At 56.5% G+C, this 14,965-nt stretch overlaps 1 protein-coding gene across 1 annotated transcript in view; it reads right to left on the reverse strand.

Moving 5' to 3' along the window:
* Positions 1-14,431, reverse strand: part of LOC140468533 (E3 ubiquitin-protein ligase DTX4-like) — a 52,196-nt gene extending 37,765 nt beyond the window's left edge. The window contains exons 1-2 of the mRNA XM_072564621.1: positions 14,277-14,431; positions 4,811-4,972 (exon numbers count right to left, since the gene is read on the reverse strand). Of these exons, the coding sequence (XP_072420722.1) occupies positions 4,811-4,972; positions 14,277-14,420 (306 nt within the window). The 5' untranslated portion in view covers positions 14,421-14,431. The remainder of the gene's footprint in view (positions 1-4,810; positions 4,973-14,276) is intronic.
* Between the last annotated feature and the right edge of the window lie 534 nt (positions 14,432-14,965).

Consider the following 14,965-nt stretch of genomic DNA (forward strand, 5'->3'; position numbering starts at 1 on the left):
ATGTCAGAGAGTGTTACAGTGAGGGGTGTGGGGTATATCAGAGTGTGTTACAGTGAGGGGTGTGGGGTATTTCAGAGAGTGTTACAGTGAGGGGTGTGGGGTATGTCAGAGAGTGTTACAGTGAGGGGTGTGGGGTATGTCAGAGAGTGTTACAGTGAGGGGTGTGGGGTATGTCAGGGAGTGTTACAGTGAGGGGTGTGGGGTATGTCAGGGAGTGTTACAGTGAAGGCTGTGGGGTATATCAGAGAGTGTTACAGTGAGGGGTGTGGGATATATCAGAGAGTGTTACAGTGAGGGGTGTGGGGGACATCAGAGAGTGTGACACTGAGAGGTGTGGTGTATGTTTGAGAGTGTTACAGTGAGGGCTGTGGGGTATGTCAGAGAGTGTGACAGGGAGGGGTGAGGTGTATGTTGGAGAGTGTTACAGTGAGGGCTGTGGGGTATGTCAGAGAGTGTGACAGGGAGGGGTGTGGGGTCTGTCAGAGAGTGTGACAGTGAGGGGTGTGGGGTATATCAGAGAGTGTTACAGTGAGGGGTGTGGGGTATGTCAGAGTGTGTTACAGTGAGGGGTGTGGGGTATGTCAGAGAGTGTTACAGTGAGGGGTGTGGTGTATGTTAGAGAGTGTTACAGTGAGGGGTGTGGGGTATGTCAGAGTGTTACAGTGAGGGGTGTGGGGTATATCAGAGAGTGTTACAGTGAGGGGTGTGGGGTATGTCAGAGAGTGTGACAGGGAGGGGTGTGGTGTATGTTAGAGAGTGTTACAGTGAGGGGTGTGGGATATATCAGAGAGCGTTACAGTGAGGGGTGTGGGGTATATCAGAGTGTGTTACAGTGAGGGGTGTGGGGTATGTCAGAGAGTGTTACAGGGAGGGGTGTGTGGTATATCAGGTGTGTTACAGTGAGGGGTGTGGGGTATGTCAGAGAGTGTTACAGTGAGGGGTGTGGGGTATATCAGAGTGTGTTACAGTGAGGGGTGTGGGGTATTTCAGAGAGTGTTACAGTGAGGGGTGTGGGGTATGTCAGAGAGTGTTACAGTGAGGGGTGTGGGGTATGTCAGGGAGTGTTACAGTGAAGGCTGTGGGGTATATCAGAGAGTGTTACAGTGAGCGGTGTGGGATATATCAGAGAGTGTTACAGTGAGGGGTGTGGGGTATATCAGAGAGTGTTACAGTGAGGGGTGTGGGGTATATCAGAGAGTGTTACAGTGAGGGGTGTGGGGTATGTCAGGGAGTGTTACAGTGAGAGGTGTGGGGTATATCAGAGAGTGTTACAGTGAGGGGTGTGGGGTATATCAGAGAGTGTTACAGTGAGGGGTGTGGGGTATATCAGAGAGTGTTACAGTGAGGGGTGTGGGGTATATCAGAGAGTGTTACAGTGAGGGGTGTGGGGTAATTCATAGAGTGTTCCAGTGAGGGGTGTGGGGTATGTCAGAGAGTGTTACAGTGAGGGGTGTGGGGTATATCAGAGAGTGTTACTGTGAGGGGTGTGGGGTATGTCAGAGAGTGTTACAGTGAGGGGTGTGGGGTATATCAGAGAGTGTTACAGTGAGGGGTGTGGGGGACATCAGAGAGTGTGACACAGAGAGGTGTGGTGTATGTTAGAGAGTGTTACAGTGAGGGCTGTGGGGTATGTCAGAGAGTGTTACAGTGAGGGGTGTGGGGTATATCAGAGTGTGTTACTGTGAGGGGTGTGGGATATATCAGAGAGTGTTACAGTGAGGGCTGTGGGGTATGTCAGGGAGTGTGACACTGGGAGGTGTGGTGTATGTTAGAGAGTGTTACAGTGAGGGCTGTGGGGTATGTCAGAGAGTATTACAGTGAGGGGTGTGGTGTATGTTGGAGAGTGTTACTGTGAGGGGTGTGGGATATGTCAGAGAATGTTACAGTGAGGGGTGTGGGGTATGTCAGAGAGTGTTACAGTGAGGGGTGTGAGGTATATCAGAGAGTGTTACAGTGAGGGGTTTGGGGTATATCAGAGAGTGTGACAGGGAGGGGTGTGGTGTATGTTGGAGAGTGTTACTGTGAGGGGTGTGGGGTATATGAGAGAGTGTTACAGTGAGGGGTGTGGGGTAATTCAGAGAGTGTTACAGTGAGGGGTGTGGGGTATATCAGAGAGTGTTACAGTGAGGGGTGTGGGGTATGTCAGAGAATGTTACCGTGAGGGGTGTGGGGTATTTCAGAGAGTGTTACTGTGAGGGGTGTGGGGTATATCAGAGAGTGTTACAGTGAGGGGTGTGGGGTATATCAGAGAGTGTTACAGAGAGGGCTGTGGGGTATTTCAGAGAGTGTTACAGTGAGGGGTGTGGGGTATATCAGAGAGTGTTACAGTGAGGGGTGTGGGATATATCAGAGAGTGTTACAGTGAGGGGTGTGGGGTATGTCAGATAAGTTTACAGTGAGGGGTGTGGGGTATATCAGAGAGTGTTACAGTGAGGGGTGTGAGGTATATCAGAGAGTGTTACAGTGAGGGGTGTGGGGTATATCAGAGAGTGTTACAGTGAGAGTGTGGGGTATATCAGAGAGTATTACAGTGAGGGGTGTGGGGTATGTCAGATAATTTTACAGTGAGGGGTGTGGGGTATATCAGAGAGTGTTACAGTGAGGGGTGTGGGGTATATCAGAGAGTGTTACAGTGAGAGTGTGGGGTATATCAGAGAGTGTTACTGTGAGGGGTGTGGGGTATGTCAGATAATTTTACAGTGAGGGGTGTGGGGTATATCAGAGAGTGTTACAGTGAGGGGTGTGGGGTATATCAGAGAGTGTTACAGTGAGGGGTGTGGGGTATTTCAGAGTGTTACTGTGAGGGGTGTGGGGTATATCAGAGAGTGTTACAGTGAGGGGTGTGGGGTATATCAGAGAGTGTTACAGTGAGGGGTGTGGGGTATTTCAGAGAGTGTTACTGTGAGGGGTGTGGGGTATATCAGAGAGTGTTACAGTGAGGGGTGTGGGGTATATCAGAGAGTGTTACTGTGAGGGGTGTGGGATATGTCAGAGAGTGTTACAGTGAGGGGTGTGGGGTATGTCAGAGAGTTGTTACAGTGAGGGGTGTGGGGGGTATCTCAGTGAGGGGTGTGAGCGTATCTTATTGAGGGGTGTGGGGGTATCTCAGTGAGGGGTGTGGGTGGTATCTAAGTGAGGGGTGTGGGGGTATCTCAGTGAGGGGTGTGGGGGTATCTCAGTGAGGGGTGTTTGGGGGTATCTCAGTGAGGGGTGTGGGGGGTATCTCAGTGAGGGGTGTTGGGGTATCTCAGTGAGGGGTGTTGGGGTATCTCAGTGAGGGGTGTGTGGGTTCTCTGTGAGGGGTGGGGGGGTTTCTCAGTGAGGGATGGGGGGTATCTCAGTGAGGGGTGTGGGGGTATCTCAGTGAGGGGTGTGGGGGTATCCCAGTGAGGGGTGTGGGGGTATCCCAGTGAGGGGTGTGGGGGTATCCCAGTGAGGGATGTTGGGGTGTCTCAGTGAGGGGTGTGGGGTATCTCAGTGAGAGGTGGGGGGGTATCTCAGTGAGGGGTGTGAGGGGTATCTCAGTGAGGGGTGTGGGGTATCTCAGTGAGGGGTGGGGGGGGTATCTCAGTGAGGGGTGTGGGGGTATCTCAGTGAGGGGTGTGGGGGTATCTCAGTGAGGGGTGTGGGGGTATCTCAGTGAGGGGTGGGGGGTATCTCAGTGAGGGGTGTGGGGGTATCTCAGTGAGGGGTGTGGGGTATCTCAGTGAGGGGTGGGGGGTATCTCAGTGAGGGGTGTGGGGGTATCTCAGTGAGGGGTGTGGGGGGTATCTCAGTGAGGGGTGTGGGGTATCTCAGTGAGGGGTGTGGGGGTATCTCAGTGAGGGGTGTGGGGTATCTCAGTGAGGGGTGTGGGGGTATCTCAGTGAGGGGTGGGGGGGTATCTCAGTGAGGGGTGTGGGGGGTATCTCAGTGAGGGGTGTGTGGGGTATCTCAGTGAGGGGTGTGGGGGTATCTCAGTGAGGGGTGTGGGGTATCTCAGTGAGGGGTGTGGGGGGTATCTCAGAGAGGGGTGGGGTGGTATCTCAGTGAGGGGTGTGGGGGGTATCTCAGTGAGGGGTGTGTGGGGTATCTCAGTGAGGGGTGTGGGGGTATCTCAGTGAGGGGTGTGTGGCGTATCTCAGTGAGGGGTGTGGGGTTATCTCAGTGAGGGGTGTGGGGGGTATCTCAGTGAGGGGTGTGTGGCGTATCTCAGTGAGGGGTGTGGGGTTATCTCAGTGAGGGGTGTGGGGGGTATCTCAGTGAGGGGTTTGGGGGGTATCCCAGTGAGGGGTGTTTGGGTATCTCAGTGAGGGGTGTGGGGGGTATCTCAGTGAGGGGTGTTGGGGTATCCCAGTGAGGGGTGTTGGGGGTATCTCAGTGAGGGGTTGGGGGGTATCTCAGTGAGGGGTGTGGGGGGGTATCTCAGTGAGGGGTATTGGGGGTATCTCAGTGAGGGGTATTGGGGGTATCTCAGTGAGGGGTATTGGGGGTATCTCAGTGAGGGGTTGGGGGGTATCTCAGTGAGGGGTGTGGGGGGTATCTCAGTGAGGGGTGTGGGTGTATCTCAGTGAGGGGTGTGGGGGGTATCTCAGTGAGGGGTGTGGGGGCTATCTCAGTGAGGGGTGTGGGGGGTATCTCAGTGAGGGGTGGGGGGGTATCTCAGTGAGGAGTGGGGGGGGTATCTCAGTGAGGGGTGTGGGGGGTATCTCAGTGAGGAGTGGGGGGGGGTATCTCAGTGAGGGGTGTGGGGGGTATCTCAGTGAGGGGTGTGCTGGGTGTTCCTCTCGGTGGTGTGTGATGTCCTGTCGATGTGTAGCTCGGCACATACCTGGATGCCAGGGGGAATGTTGTAGATGATGCGAATCGTCTTGGATTCGGGATATCCCGGGAGGGAGTGCGGAATGCTGTGGTATTCCATTTTCCCGGGTGGCTGGGTCCCAGTCTTCACACCATATATTGTCTTACAGGTCGGACACTGGAGGCTTCCATCCTGAAACAGGGAAAAGTGGGAGCACTGAGGGGACTGGCAGATGGTACATCAGTGTTCTGTCCTGTCCCTGTCCCGGGAGTGTGTGATGGGACAGTGTAAAGGGAACTTGACTCTGTATCTCATCCTATACTGTCCCTGTCCTGGGAGTGTGTGATGGGGGACAGTGTAGAGAGAGCTTTACTCGGTATCTAACCCCATGCTATGCCCTGTCCTGGGAGTGATAGCGGGGACAGTGTAGAGAGAGCTTTACTCGGTATCTAACCCCATGCTATGCCCTGTCCTGGGAGTGTGTGATGGGGGACAGTGGAGAGAGAGCTTTACTCGGTATCTAACCCCATGCTATGCCCTGTCCTGGGAGTGATAGCGGGGACAGTGTAGAGAGAGCTTAACTCGGTATCTAACCCCATGCTATGCCCTGTCCTGGGAGTGTGTGATGGGGGACAGTGTAGAGAGAGCTTTACTCTGTATCTAACCCCATGCTGTCCCTGTCCTGGGAGTGTGTGATGGGGGACAGTGTAGAGAGAGCTTTACTCGGTATCTAACCCCATGCTATGCCCTGTCCTGGGAGTGTGTGATGGGGGACAGTGTAGAGAGAGCTTTACTCTGTATCTAACCCCATGCTGTCCCTGTCCTGGGAGTGTGTGATGGGGGACAGTGTAGAGAGAGCTTTACTCGGTATCTAACCCCATGCTATGCCCTGTCCTGGGAGTGTGTGATGGGGGACAGTGTAGAGAGAGCTTTACTCGGTATCTAACCCCATGCTATGCCCTGTCCTGGGAGTGTGTGATCTCGGGGACAATGTAGAGAGAGCTTTACTCTGTATCTAACCCCATGCTATGCCCTGTCCTGGGAGTGTGTGATAGCGGGGACAGTGTAGAGAGAGCTTTACTCTGTATCTAACCCCATGCTATGCCCTGTCCTGGGAGTGTGTGATGGGGGACAGTGTAGAGAAGCTTTACTCGGTATCTAACCCCATGCTATGCCCTGTCCTGGGAGTGTGTGATAGCGGGGACAGTGCGGAGAGAGCTTTACTCTGTATCTAACCCCATGCTGTGCCCTGTCCTGGGAGTGTGTGATAGCAGGGACAGTGTAGAGGGAGCCTTACTCTGTATCTAACCCCGTGCTGTCCCTGATTACAATCATACAGCACAGAAACAGACCATTGGGTCTGACCAGCCGACGCCAGCCATAATACAAAACGAAACTAATCCCACCTGCTTCCTCTTGGCCCACGTCCCTCCAACCATTCCTGACTGAAGTACCTATCCAAATGCCCTTCTAAATGCCCAACGATCACCAAATCCTCAGGATGTTCATTCCATGCACAATTCACTCTGGAGAAAAACAATTGCCCCGTGTCTTTTGAAAATCTTTCTCCTGCCACCTTCAAAGTGTGTCCCCGGTCTTGACATTCCCCACCTTAGAGAAAAGACACCGGCTGTTCACCTTGTCTATACCCCTCGGTAGGTTTATAAACCTCTGTGAGGTCATGACCTCCTGCAGAGAATGTCCCAGCCCATCCAGCCTTTCCCCATAACTCAAACCTTTCATTCCCAGCGACTTCCTGCTAAATCTCTTCTGAACCCTCTCCAGTTTAATAATATCCTCCGCCTCACAGGGAGACCAGAACTGCAGACAGTACTCCAGAAGAGACCTCACCTCCTGTACAACCTCAACGTGACACACCAGCTCACTTACTCAAAGGTCTGAGCCATGAAGGCACGGGTGCTAAATGCCTTCTTAATGGTATGTGAAGAATGATGTACTATACCCAGCCCCGACGTTTAATTCTCTAAGTTCGGCCGATGTTTGTTTTATCAAAATGCAACAGCTCGCATTCATCCAGACTGAATTCCATCCTCACTCCTGAGTCCATTTGATCAAGATCCCTTTGCAAGGCGATTCACTATAATATCAATCCTAGTGCCATCCGGAAACTTCCTAACCATGCCTTTGATACTCGTGTCACTTATACAAATGCTGAACAAAACAGTACCCCGCACTATCCCTGTGGAACACCGCTGATCACAGGCCTCCAGACGGAAAAACAGCCCTCCCCCACCGTCTCCTGCCACTAAGTGAATTTTGTATCCAACTCACCCGGAATCCCATGTGATCTAACTTGACTAACAATTCGGAACCTTGTCAAACGGTTTGACTAAAATCCAAGGAAACAGGGTCCACCGCTCCACCCGCACTAATCTTGATTTGGAGACGCTGCTGTTAGACTGGGGTGCACAAAGTTATAAATCACACAACACCAGGTTATAGTCCGACAGGTTGATTTGGAAGCACTAGCTTTCGGAGTGATGCCCCTTCACTGTGGCATCAGGACAACAGCGATGAAGGAGCAGGGCTCTGAAAGCTAGGGTGCTTCCAATTCAACCTGTCGGACTATAACCTGGTGTTGTGTGGCTTTTAACTCATTAATCTTGGCGACTTGCTCAAAAAGCTCAATCAAGTTTGTGATGCGTAAATTCCCTCACCCAAAACCATGCCGACTATCCCCAATTAAATCTTGCCTCTCTGAAAGCAAGTAAATGGTATCTTTAAGAAGCTCTTCCAACAACTTACCCACCGCTGAAGTCAAAGTCACAGGCTTCCCGTTCCCCAGTTTCCACGGACATCCCTTCGTAAACAAAGCAGCTACATGAACCGCCCCCCAGTCATCAGGCACCTGACTCACAGTTATAGGTGATGCGGAATGGTTCCTATGAGGGCCACAGCTATTTCCTCACGAACTTCCCACAATATACGAGACCCGGGTGGGGCAGGAAAAGCACAGCTGGTCAGGCCACATCCGAGGAGCAGGAAAATCGACGCAGGATACACTAGATCAGGTCCTGGACATAATATCACCTCTTAGATTTTCGACGGCAGCCAGCACTTCCTCTCGGGGTTGTGATGGAGCACCCCGGCCTCCGTGAGTCACGGCAGGCACCATTGGCCAGTGGGGTCTGTGGGAGAGTGAGTGGGGTCTGTGGGAGAGTGAGTGGGGTCTGTGGGAGAGTGAGTGGGGTCTGTGGGAGAGTGAGTGGGGTCTGTGGGAGAGTCAGCGGGGTCTGAGGGAGAGTCAGCGGGGTCTGAGGGAGAGTCAGTGGGGTCTGTGGGAGGGTGCGTGGGGTCTGTGGGAGGGTGAGTGGGGTCAGAAGGAGAGTCAGTGGGGTCTGTGGGAGTCAGTGGGGCCTGTGGGAGAGTCAGCGGGGTCTGTGGGAGTCAGTGGGGTCTGTGGGAGAGTGTGTGGGGTCTGTGGGAGAGTGAGTGGGGTCCGTGGGAGAGTCAGTGGGATCTGTGGGAGAGTCAGTGGGGTCTGTGGGAGGGTGAGTGGGGTCAGAAGGAGAGTCAGTGGGGTCTGTGGGAGTCAGTGGGGTCTGTGGGAGTCAGTGGGGCCTGTGGGAGAGTCAGCGGGGTCTGTGGGAGAGTCAGTGTGTTCTATGGGAGAGTCAGCGGGATCTGTGGGAGAGTGTGTGGGATCGGTAGGAGAGCCAGTGGGGTCTGTGGGAGAGTCAGCAGGGTCTATGGGAGAGTGTGTGGGGTCTGTGGGAGAGTGTGTGGGGTCTGTGGGAGAGTCAGTGGGGTCTGTGGGAGTCAGTGTGGTCTGTGGGAGAGTCAGTGGTGTCTGTGGGAGTCAGTGGGGTCTGTGTGAGAGTGATTGGGGTCTGTGGGAGAGCCAGTGGGGTCTGTGGAAGTCAGTGGGGTCTGTGGGAGAGTGATTGGGGTCTGTGGGAGAGTCAGTGGGGTCTGTGGGAGAGTGAGAGGGGTCTGTGGGAGAGTGAGAGGGGTCTGTGGGAGAGTCAGTGGGGTCTGTGGGAGAGGGAGTGGGGTCTGTGGGAGAGTCAGTGATGTCTGTGGGTGAGTCAGCGGGGTCTGTGGGAGTCCGTGGGGTCTGTGGGAGAGTCAGTGATGTCTGTGGGTGAGTCAGCGGGGTCTGTGGGAGAGTGAGTGGGGTCAATGGGAGAGTGAGTGGGGTCTGTGGGAGAGTCAACGGGGCCTGTGGGAGAGTGCGCGGGGTGTGTGGGTGAGTCAGTCGGATCTGTGGGAGAGTGAGAGGGGTCTGTGGGAGAGTGAGTGGGGTCTGTGGGAGAGTCAGTGGGGTCTGTGGGAGAGTGAGAGGGGTCTGTGGGAGAGTGAGTGGGGTTTGTGGGAGAGTGAGAGGGGTCTGTGGGAGAGTGAGTGGGGTCTGTGGGTGAGTGAGTTGGTCTGTAGGAGGGTGAGTGGGATCTGTGGGAGTCAGTGGGGTCTGTGGGAGAGTGAGTGGGGTCTGTGGGAGTCAGTGGGGTCTGTGGGAGAGTGAGTGGGGTCTGTGGGAGAGTGAGTGGGGTCTGTGGGAGAGTCAGTGGGGTCTGTGGGAGAGTGAGTGGGGTCTGTGGGAGAGTCAGTGGGGTCTGTGGGAGAGTCAGTGGGGTCTGTGGGAGAGTGAGTGGGGTCTGTGGGAGAGTCAGTGGGGTCTGTGGGAGAGTCAGTGGGGTCTGTGGGAGAGTGAGTGGGGTCTGTGGGAGAGTGAGTGGGGTCTGTGGGAGAGTGCGTGGGGTCTGTGGGAGGGTGAGTGGGGTCAGAAGGAGAGTCAGTGGGGTCTGTGGGAGTCAGTGGGGCCTGTGGGAGAGTCAGCGGGGTCTGTGGGAGAGTGAGTGGGGTCCGTGGGAGAGTCAGTGGGGTCTGTGGGAGGGTGAGTGGGGTCAGAAGGAGAGTCAGTGGGGTCTGTGGGAGTCAGTGGGGCCTGTGGGAGAGTCAGCGGGGTCTGTGGGAGTCAGTGGGGTCTGTGGGAGAGTGTGTGGGGTCTGTGGGAGAGTGAGTGGGGTCCGTGGGAGAGTCAGTGGGATCTGTGGGAGAGTCAGTGGGGTCTGTGGGAGGGTGAGTGGGGTCAGAAGGAGAGTCAGTGGGGTCTGTGGGAGTCAGTGGGGCCTGTGGGAGAGTCAGCGGGGTCTGTGGGAGAGTCAGTGTGTTCTATGGGAGAGTCAGCGGGATCTGTGGGAGAGTGTGTGGGATCGGTAGGAGAGCCAGTGGGGTCTGTGGGAGAGTCAGCAGGGTCTATGGGAGAGTGTGTGGGGTCTGTGGGAGAGTGTGTGGGGTCTGTGGGAGAGTCAGTGGGGTCTGTGGGAGTCAGTGTGGTCTGTGGGAGAGTCAGTGGTGTCTGTGGGAGTCAGTGGGGTCTGTGTGAGAGTGATTGGGGTCTGTGGGAGAGCCAGTGGGGTCTGTGAAAGTCAGTGGGGTCTGTGGGAGAGTGATTGGGGTCTGTGGGAGAGTCAGTGGGGTCTGTGGGAGAGTGAGAGGGGTCTGTGGGAGAGTGAGAGGGGTCTGTGGGAGAGTGAGAGGGGTCTGTGGGAGAGTCAGTGGGGTCTGTGGGAGAGTCAGTGGGGTCTGTGGGAGAGGGAGTGGGGTCTGTGGGAGAGTCAGTGATGTCTGTGGGTGAGTCAGCGGGGTCTGTGGGAGTCCGTGGGGTCTGTGGGAGAGTCAGTGATGTCTGTGGGAGAGTCAGTGGGGTCTGTGGGAGAGGGAGTGGGGTCTGTGGGAGAGTCAATGATGTCTGTGGGTGAGTCAGCGGGGTCTGTGGGAGTCCGTGGGGTCTGTGGGAGAGTCAGTGATGTCTGTGGGTGAGTCAGCGGGGTCTGTGGGAGAGTGAGTGGGGTCAATGGGAGAGTGAGTGGGGTCTGTGGGAGAGTCAACGGGGCCTGTGGGAGAGTGCGCGGGGTGTGTGGGTGAGTCAGTCGGATCTGTGGGAGAGTGAGAGGGGTCTGTGGGAGAGTGAGTGGGGTCTGTGGGAGAGTCAGTGGGGTCTGTGGGAGAGTGAGTGGGGTCTGTGGGTGAGTGAGTTGGTCTGTAGGAGGGTGAGTGGGATCTGTGGGAGTCAGTGGGGTCTGTGGGAGAGTGAGTGGGGTCTGTGGGAGTCAGTGGGGTCTGTGGGAGAGTCAGTGGGGTCTGTGGGAGAGTGAGTGGGGTCTGTGGGAGAGTCAGTGGGGTCTGTGGGAAAGTCAGTGGGGTCTGTGGGAGAGTGAGTGGGGTCTGTGGGTGAGTTGGTCTGTAGGAGGGTGAGTGGGGTCCGTGGGAGTGAGAGGGGTCTGTGGGAGAGTCAGTGGGGTCTGTGAGATAGTCAGTGGGGTCTGTGGGAGAGTGAGTGGGGCCTGTGGGAGAGTCAGTGGGGTCTGTGGGAGTCAGTGGGGTCTGTGGGAGAGTGAGTGGGGTCTGTGGGAGTCAGTGGGGTCTGTGGGAGAGTGACAGGGGTCTGTGGGAGAGTGAGTGGGGTCTGTGGGAGTCAGTGGGGTCTGTGGGAGAGTCAGTGGGGTCTGTGGGAGAGTGAGTGGGGTCTGTGGGAGAGTGAGTGGGGTCTGTGGGAGTGAGAGGGGTCTGTGGGAGAGTGAGTGGGATCTGTGGGAGAGTCAGTGGGGTCTGTGGGAGTCAGTGGGGTCTGTGGGAGAGTGAGTGGGGTCTGTGGGAGTCAGTGGGGTCTGTGGGAGAGTGAGTGGGGTCTGTGGGAGTCAGTGGGGTCTGTGGGAGAGTGAGTGGGGTCTGTGGGAGAGTGAGTGGGGTCTGTGGGAGAGTGAGTGGGGTCTGTGGGAGAGACAGTGGGGTCTGTGGGAGAGTGAGTGGGGTCTGTGGGAGAGTCAGTGGGGTCTGTGGGAGAGTCAGTGGGGTCTGTGGGAGAGTCAGTGTGTTCTATGGGAGAGTCAGCGGGATCTGTGGGAGAGTGTGTGGGATCGGTAGGAGAGCCAGTGGGGTCTGTGGGAGAGTCAGCAGGGTCTATGGGAGAGTCTGTGAGGTCTGTGGGAGAGTGTGTGGGGTCTGTGGGAGAGTCAGTGGGGTCTGTGGGAGTCAGTGTGGTCTGTGGGAGAGTCAGTGGTGTCTGTGGGAGTCAGTGGGGTCTGTGTGAGAGTGATTGGGGTCTGTGGGAGAGCCAGTGGGGTCTGTGGGAGTCAGTGGGGTCTGTGGGAGAGTGATTGGGGTCTGTGGGAGAGTCAGTGGGGTCTGTGGGAGAGTGAGAGGGGTCTGTGGGAGAGTGAGAGGGGTCTGTGGGAGAGTCAGTGGGGTCTGTGGGAGAGTCAGTGGGGTCTGTGGGAGAGGGAGTGAGGTCTGTGGGAGAGTCAATGATGTCTGTGGGTGAGTCAGCGGGGTCTGTGGGAGTCCGTGGGGTCTGTGGGAGAGTCAGTGATGTCTGTGGGTGAGTCAGCGGGGTCTGTGGGAGAGTGAGTGGGGTCAATGGGAGAGTGAGTGGGGTCTGTGGGAGAGTCAACGGGGCCTGTGGGAGAGTGCGCGGGGTGTGTGGGTGAGTCAGTCGGATCTGTGGGAGAGTGAGAGGGGTCTGTGGGAGAGTGAGTGGGGTCTGTGGGAGAGTCAGTGGGGTCTGTGGGAGAGTGAGTGGGGTCTGTGGGTGAGTGAGTTGGTCTGTAGGAGGGTGAGTGGGATCTGTGGGAGTCAGTGGGGTCTGTGGGAGAGTGAGTGGGGTCTGTGGGAGTCAGTGGGGTCTGTGGGAGAGTCAGTGGGGTCTGTGGGAGAGTGAGTGGGGTCTGTGGGAGAGTCAGTGGGGTCTGTGGGAAAGTCAGTGGGGTCTGTGGGAGAGTGAGTGGGGTCTGTGGGTGAGTTGGTCTGTAGGAGGGTGAGTGGGGTCTGTGGGAGTGAGAGGGGTCTGTGGGAGAGTCAGTGGGGTCTGTGAGATAGTCAGTGGGGTCTGTGGGAGAGTGAGTGGGGCCTGTGGGAGAGTCAGTGGGGTCTGTGGGAGTCAGTGGGGTCTGTGGGAGAGTGAGTGGGGTCTGTGGGAGTCAGTGGGGTCTGTGGGAGAGTGACAGGGGTCTGTGGGAGAGTGAGTGGGGTCTGTGGGAGTCAGTGGGGTCTGTGGGAGAGTCAGTGGGGTCTGTGGGAGAGTGAGTGGGGTCTGTGGGAGAGTGAGTGGGGTCTGTGGGAGTGAGAGGGGTCTGTGGGAGAGTGAGTGGGGTCTGTGGGAGAGTCAGTGGGGTCTGTGGGAGTCAGTGGGGTCTGTGGGAGAGTGAGTGGGGTCTGTGGGAGTCAGTGGGGTCTGTGGGAGAGTGAGTGGGGTCTGTGGGAGAGTGAGTGGGGTCTGTGGGAGAGTGAGTGGGGTCTGTGGGAGAGACAGTGGGGTCTGTGGGAGAGTGAGTGGGGTCTGTGGGAGAGTCAGTGGGGTCTGTGGGAGAGTCAGTGGGGTCTGTGGGAGAGTGAGTGGGGTCTGTGGGAGTCAGTGGGGTCTGTGGGAGAGTCAGTGGGGTCTGTGGGAGAGTGAGTGGGGTCTGTGGGAGAGTGAGTGGGGTCTGTGGGAGAGTGAGTGGGGTCTGTGGGAGAGTGAGTGGGGTCTGTGGGAGAGTCAGTGGGGTCTGTGGGAGTCAGTGGGGTCTGTGGGAGAGTGAGTGGGGTCTGTGGGAGAGTCAGTGGGGTCTGTGGGAGAGTGAGTGGGGTCTGTGGGAGAGTGAGCGGGGTCTCTGGGAGAGTCAGTGGGGTCTGTGGGAGAGTCAGCAGGGTCTGTGGGAGAGTGAGCGGGGTCTGTGGGAGAGTGAGTGGGGTCTGTGGGAGAGTGAATGGGGTCTGTGGGAGTCAGTGGGGTCTGTGGGAGAGTGAGTGGGGTCTGTGGGAGAGTGAGTGGGGTCTGTGGGAGTCAGTGGGGTCTGTGGGAGAGTCAGTGGGGTCTGTGGGAGTCAGTGGGGTCTGTGGGAGAGTGAGTGGGGTCTGTGGGAGAGTCAGTGGGGTCTGTGGGAGAGTGAGTGGGGTCTGTGGGAGAGTCAGTGGGGTCTGTGGGAGAGTCAGTGGGGTCTGTGGGAGTCAGTGGGGTCTGTGGGAGAGTGAGTGGGGTCTGTGGGAGAGTCAGTGGGGTCTGTGGGAGAGTGAGTGGGGTCTGTGGGAGAATCAGTGGGTCTGTGGGAGAGTCTGGGGTTTGTGGGAGAGTGAGAGGGGTCTGTGGGAGAGTGAGAGGGGTCTGTGGGAGAGTGAGCGGGGTCTGTGGGAGAGTCTGGCGTCTGAGGGACAGTGAGCGGGGTCTGTGGGAGAGTGAGTGTGGTCCGTGGGAGAGTGAGCGGGGTCTGTGGGAGAGTCAGTGGGGTCTGTGGGAGAGTCAGTGGGGTCTGTGGGAGAGTGACAGGGATCTGTGGGAGACTCAGTGGGGTCTGTGGGAGAGTTAGCGGGTCCTGTGGGAATCAGTGGGGCCTGTGGGGGTGTAATTGGGGCGTGTCCTGGGAGAGTTTGATGGGGACAGGGTAGAGATACCTTGACTATGATGCTGTGCTGTACCCACCCAGACCCTGGGTATCTCTGTTCCCCGGCCCGTGGGTATAATGTGGAGGTGTGACTCTGGCTGAGCCCCCCTTACCTTGTTCCCGTTGATGTACATGGTGACCAGACAGAGCACGTGGAAAATGTGCGCACACTTGGTGAGTTTCCCCACAGCGTCAGGTTTGATGGCTGGTCGCCTGGCAGTGCCCTTGTAACCAGATGGCGCGGCCAGTCTCTCCATACAGATGGTGCAGTCCTGGCACACGGAGAGGGAACACCAGGAAAAGATTAATAACCTGTCATTCTATCTGCATACAGACACACTCACACCCTCACACACAGAAACACACCCTCACAGACAGACACAATCACACCCTCACACACAGAAACACACCCTCACAGACGGAGACACACCCCCTCAGACAGACACACTCACACCCTCACACACAGAAACACACCCTCACAGACAGAAACACACCCTCACAGACAGACACACTCACACCCTCACACACAGAAACACACCCTCACAGACAGACACAATCACACCCTCACACACAGAAACACACCCTCACAGACGGAGACACACCCCCTCAGACAGACACACTCACACCCTCACACACAGACACACACCCTCACAGACGGAGACACACCCTCACAGACAGACACACTCACACCCTCACACACAGAAACACACCCTCACAGACGGAGACACACCCCCTCAGACAGACACACTCACACCCTCACACACAGACACACACCCTCACAGACGGAGACACACCCTCACAG

The sequence above is a fragment of the Chiloscyllium punctatum genome, chromosome 47 (assembly GCF_047496795.1).
Source record: "Chiloscyllium punctatum isolate Juve2018m chromosome 47, sChiPun1.3, whole genome shotgun sequence".
Taxonomy (NCBI): Eukaryota; Metazoa; Chordata; class Chondrichthyes; order Orectolobiformes; family Hemiscylliidae; genus Chiloscyllium; species Chiloscyllium punctatum.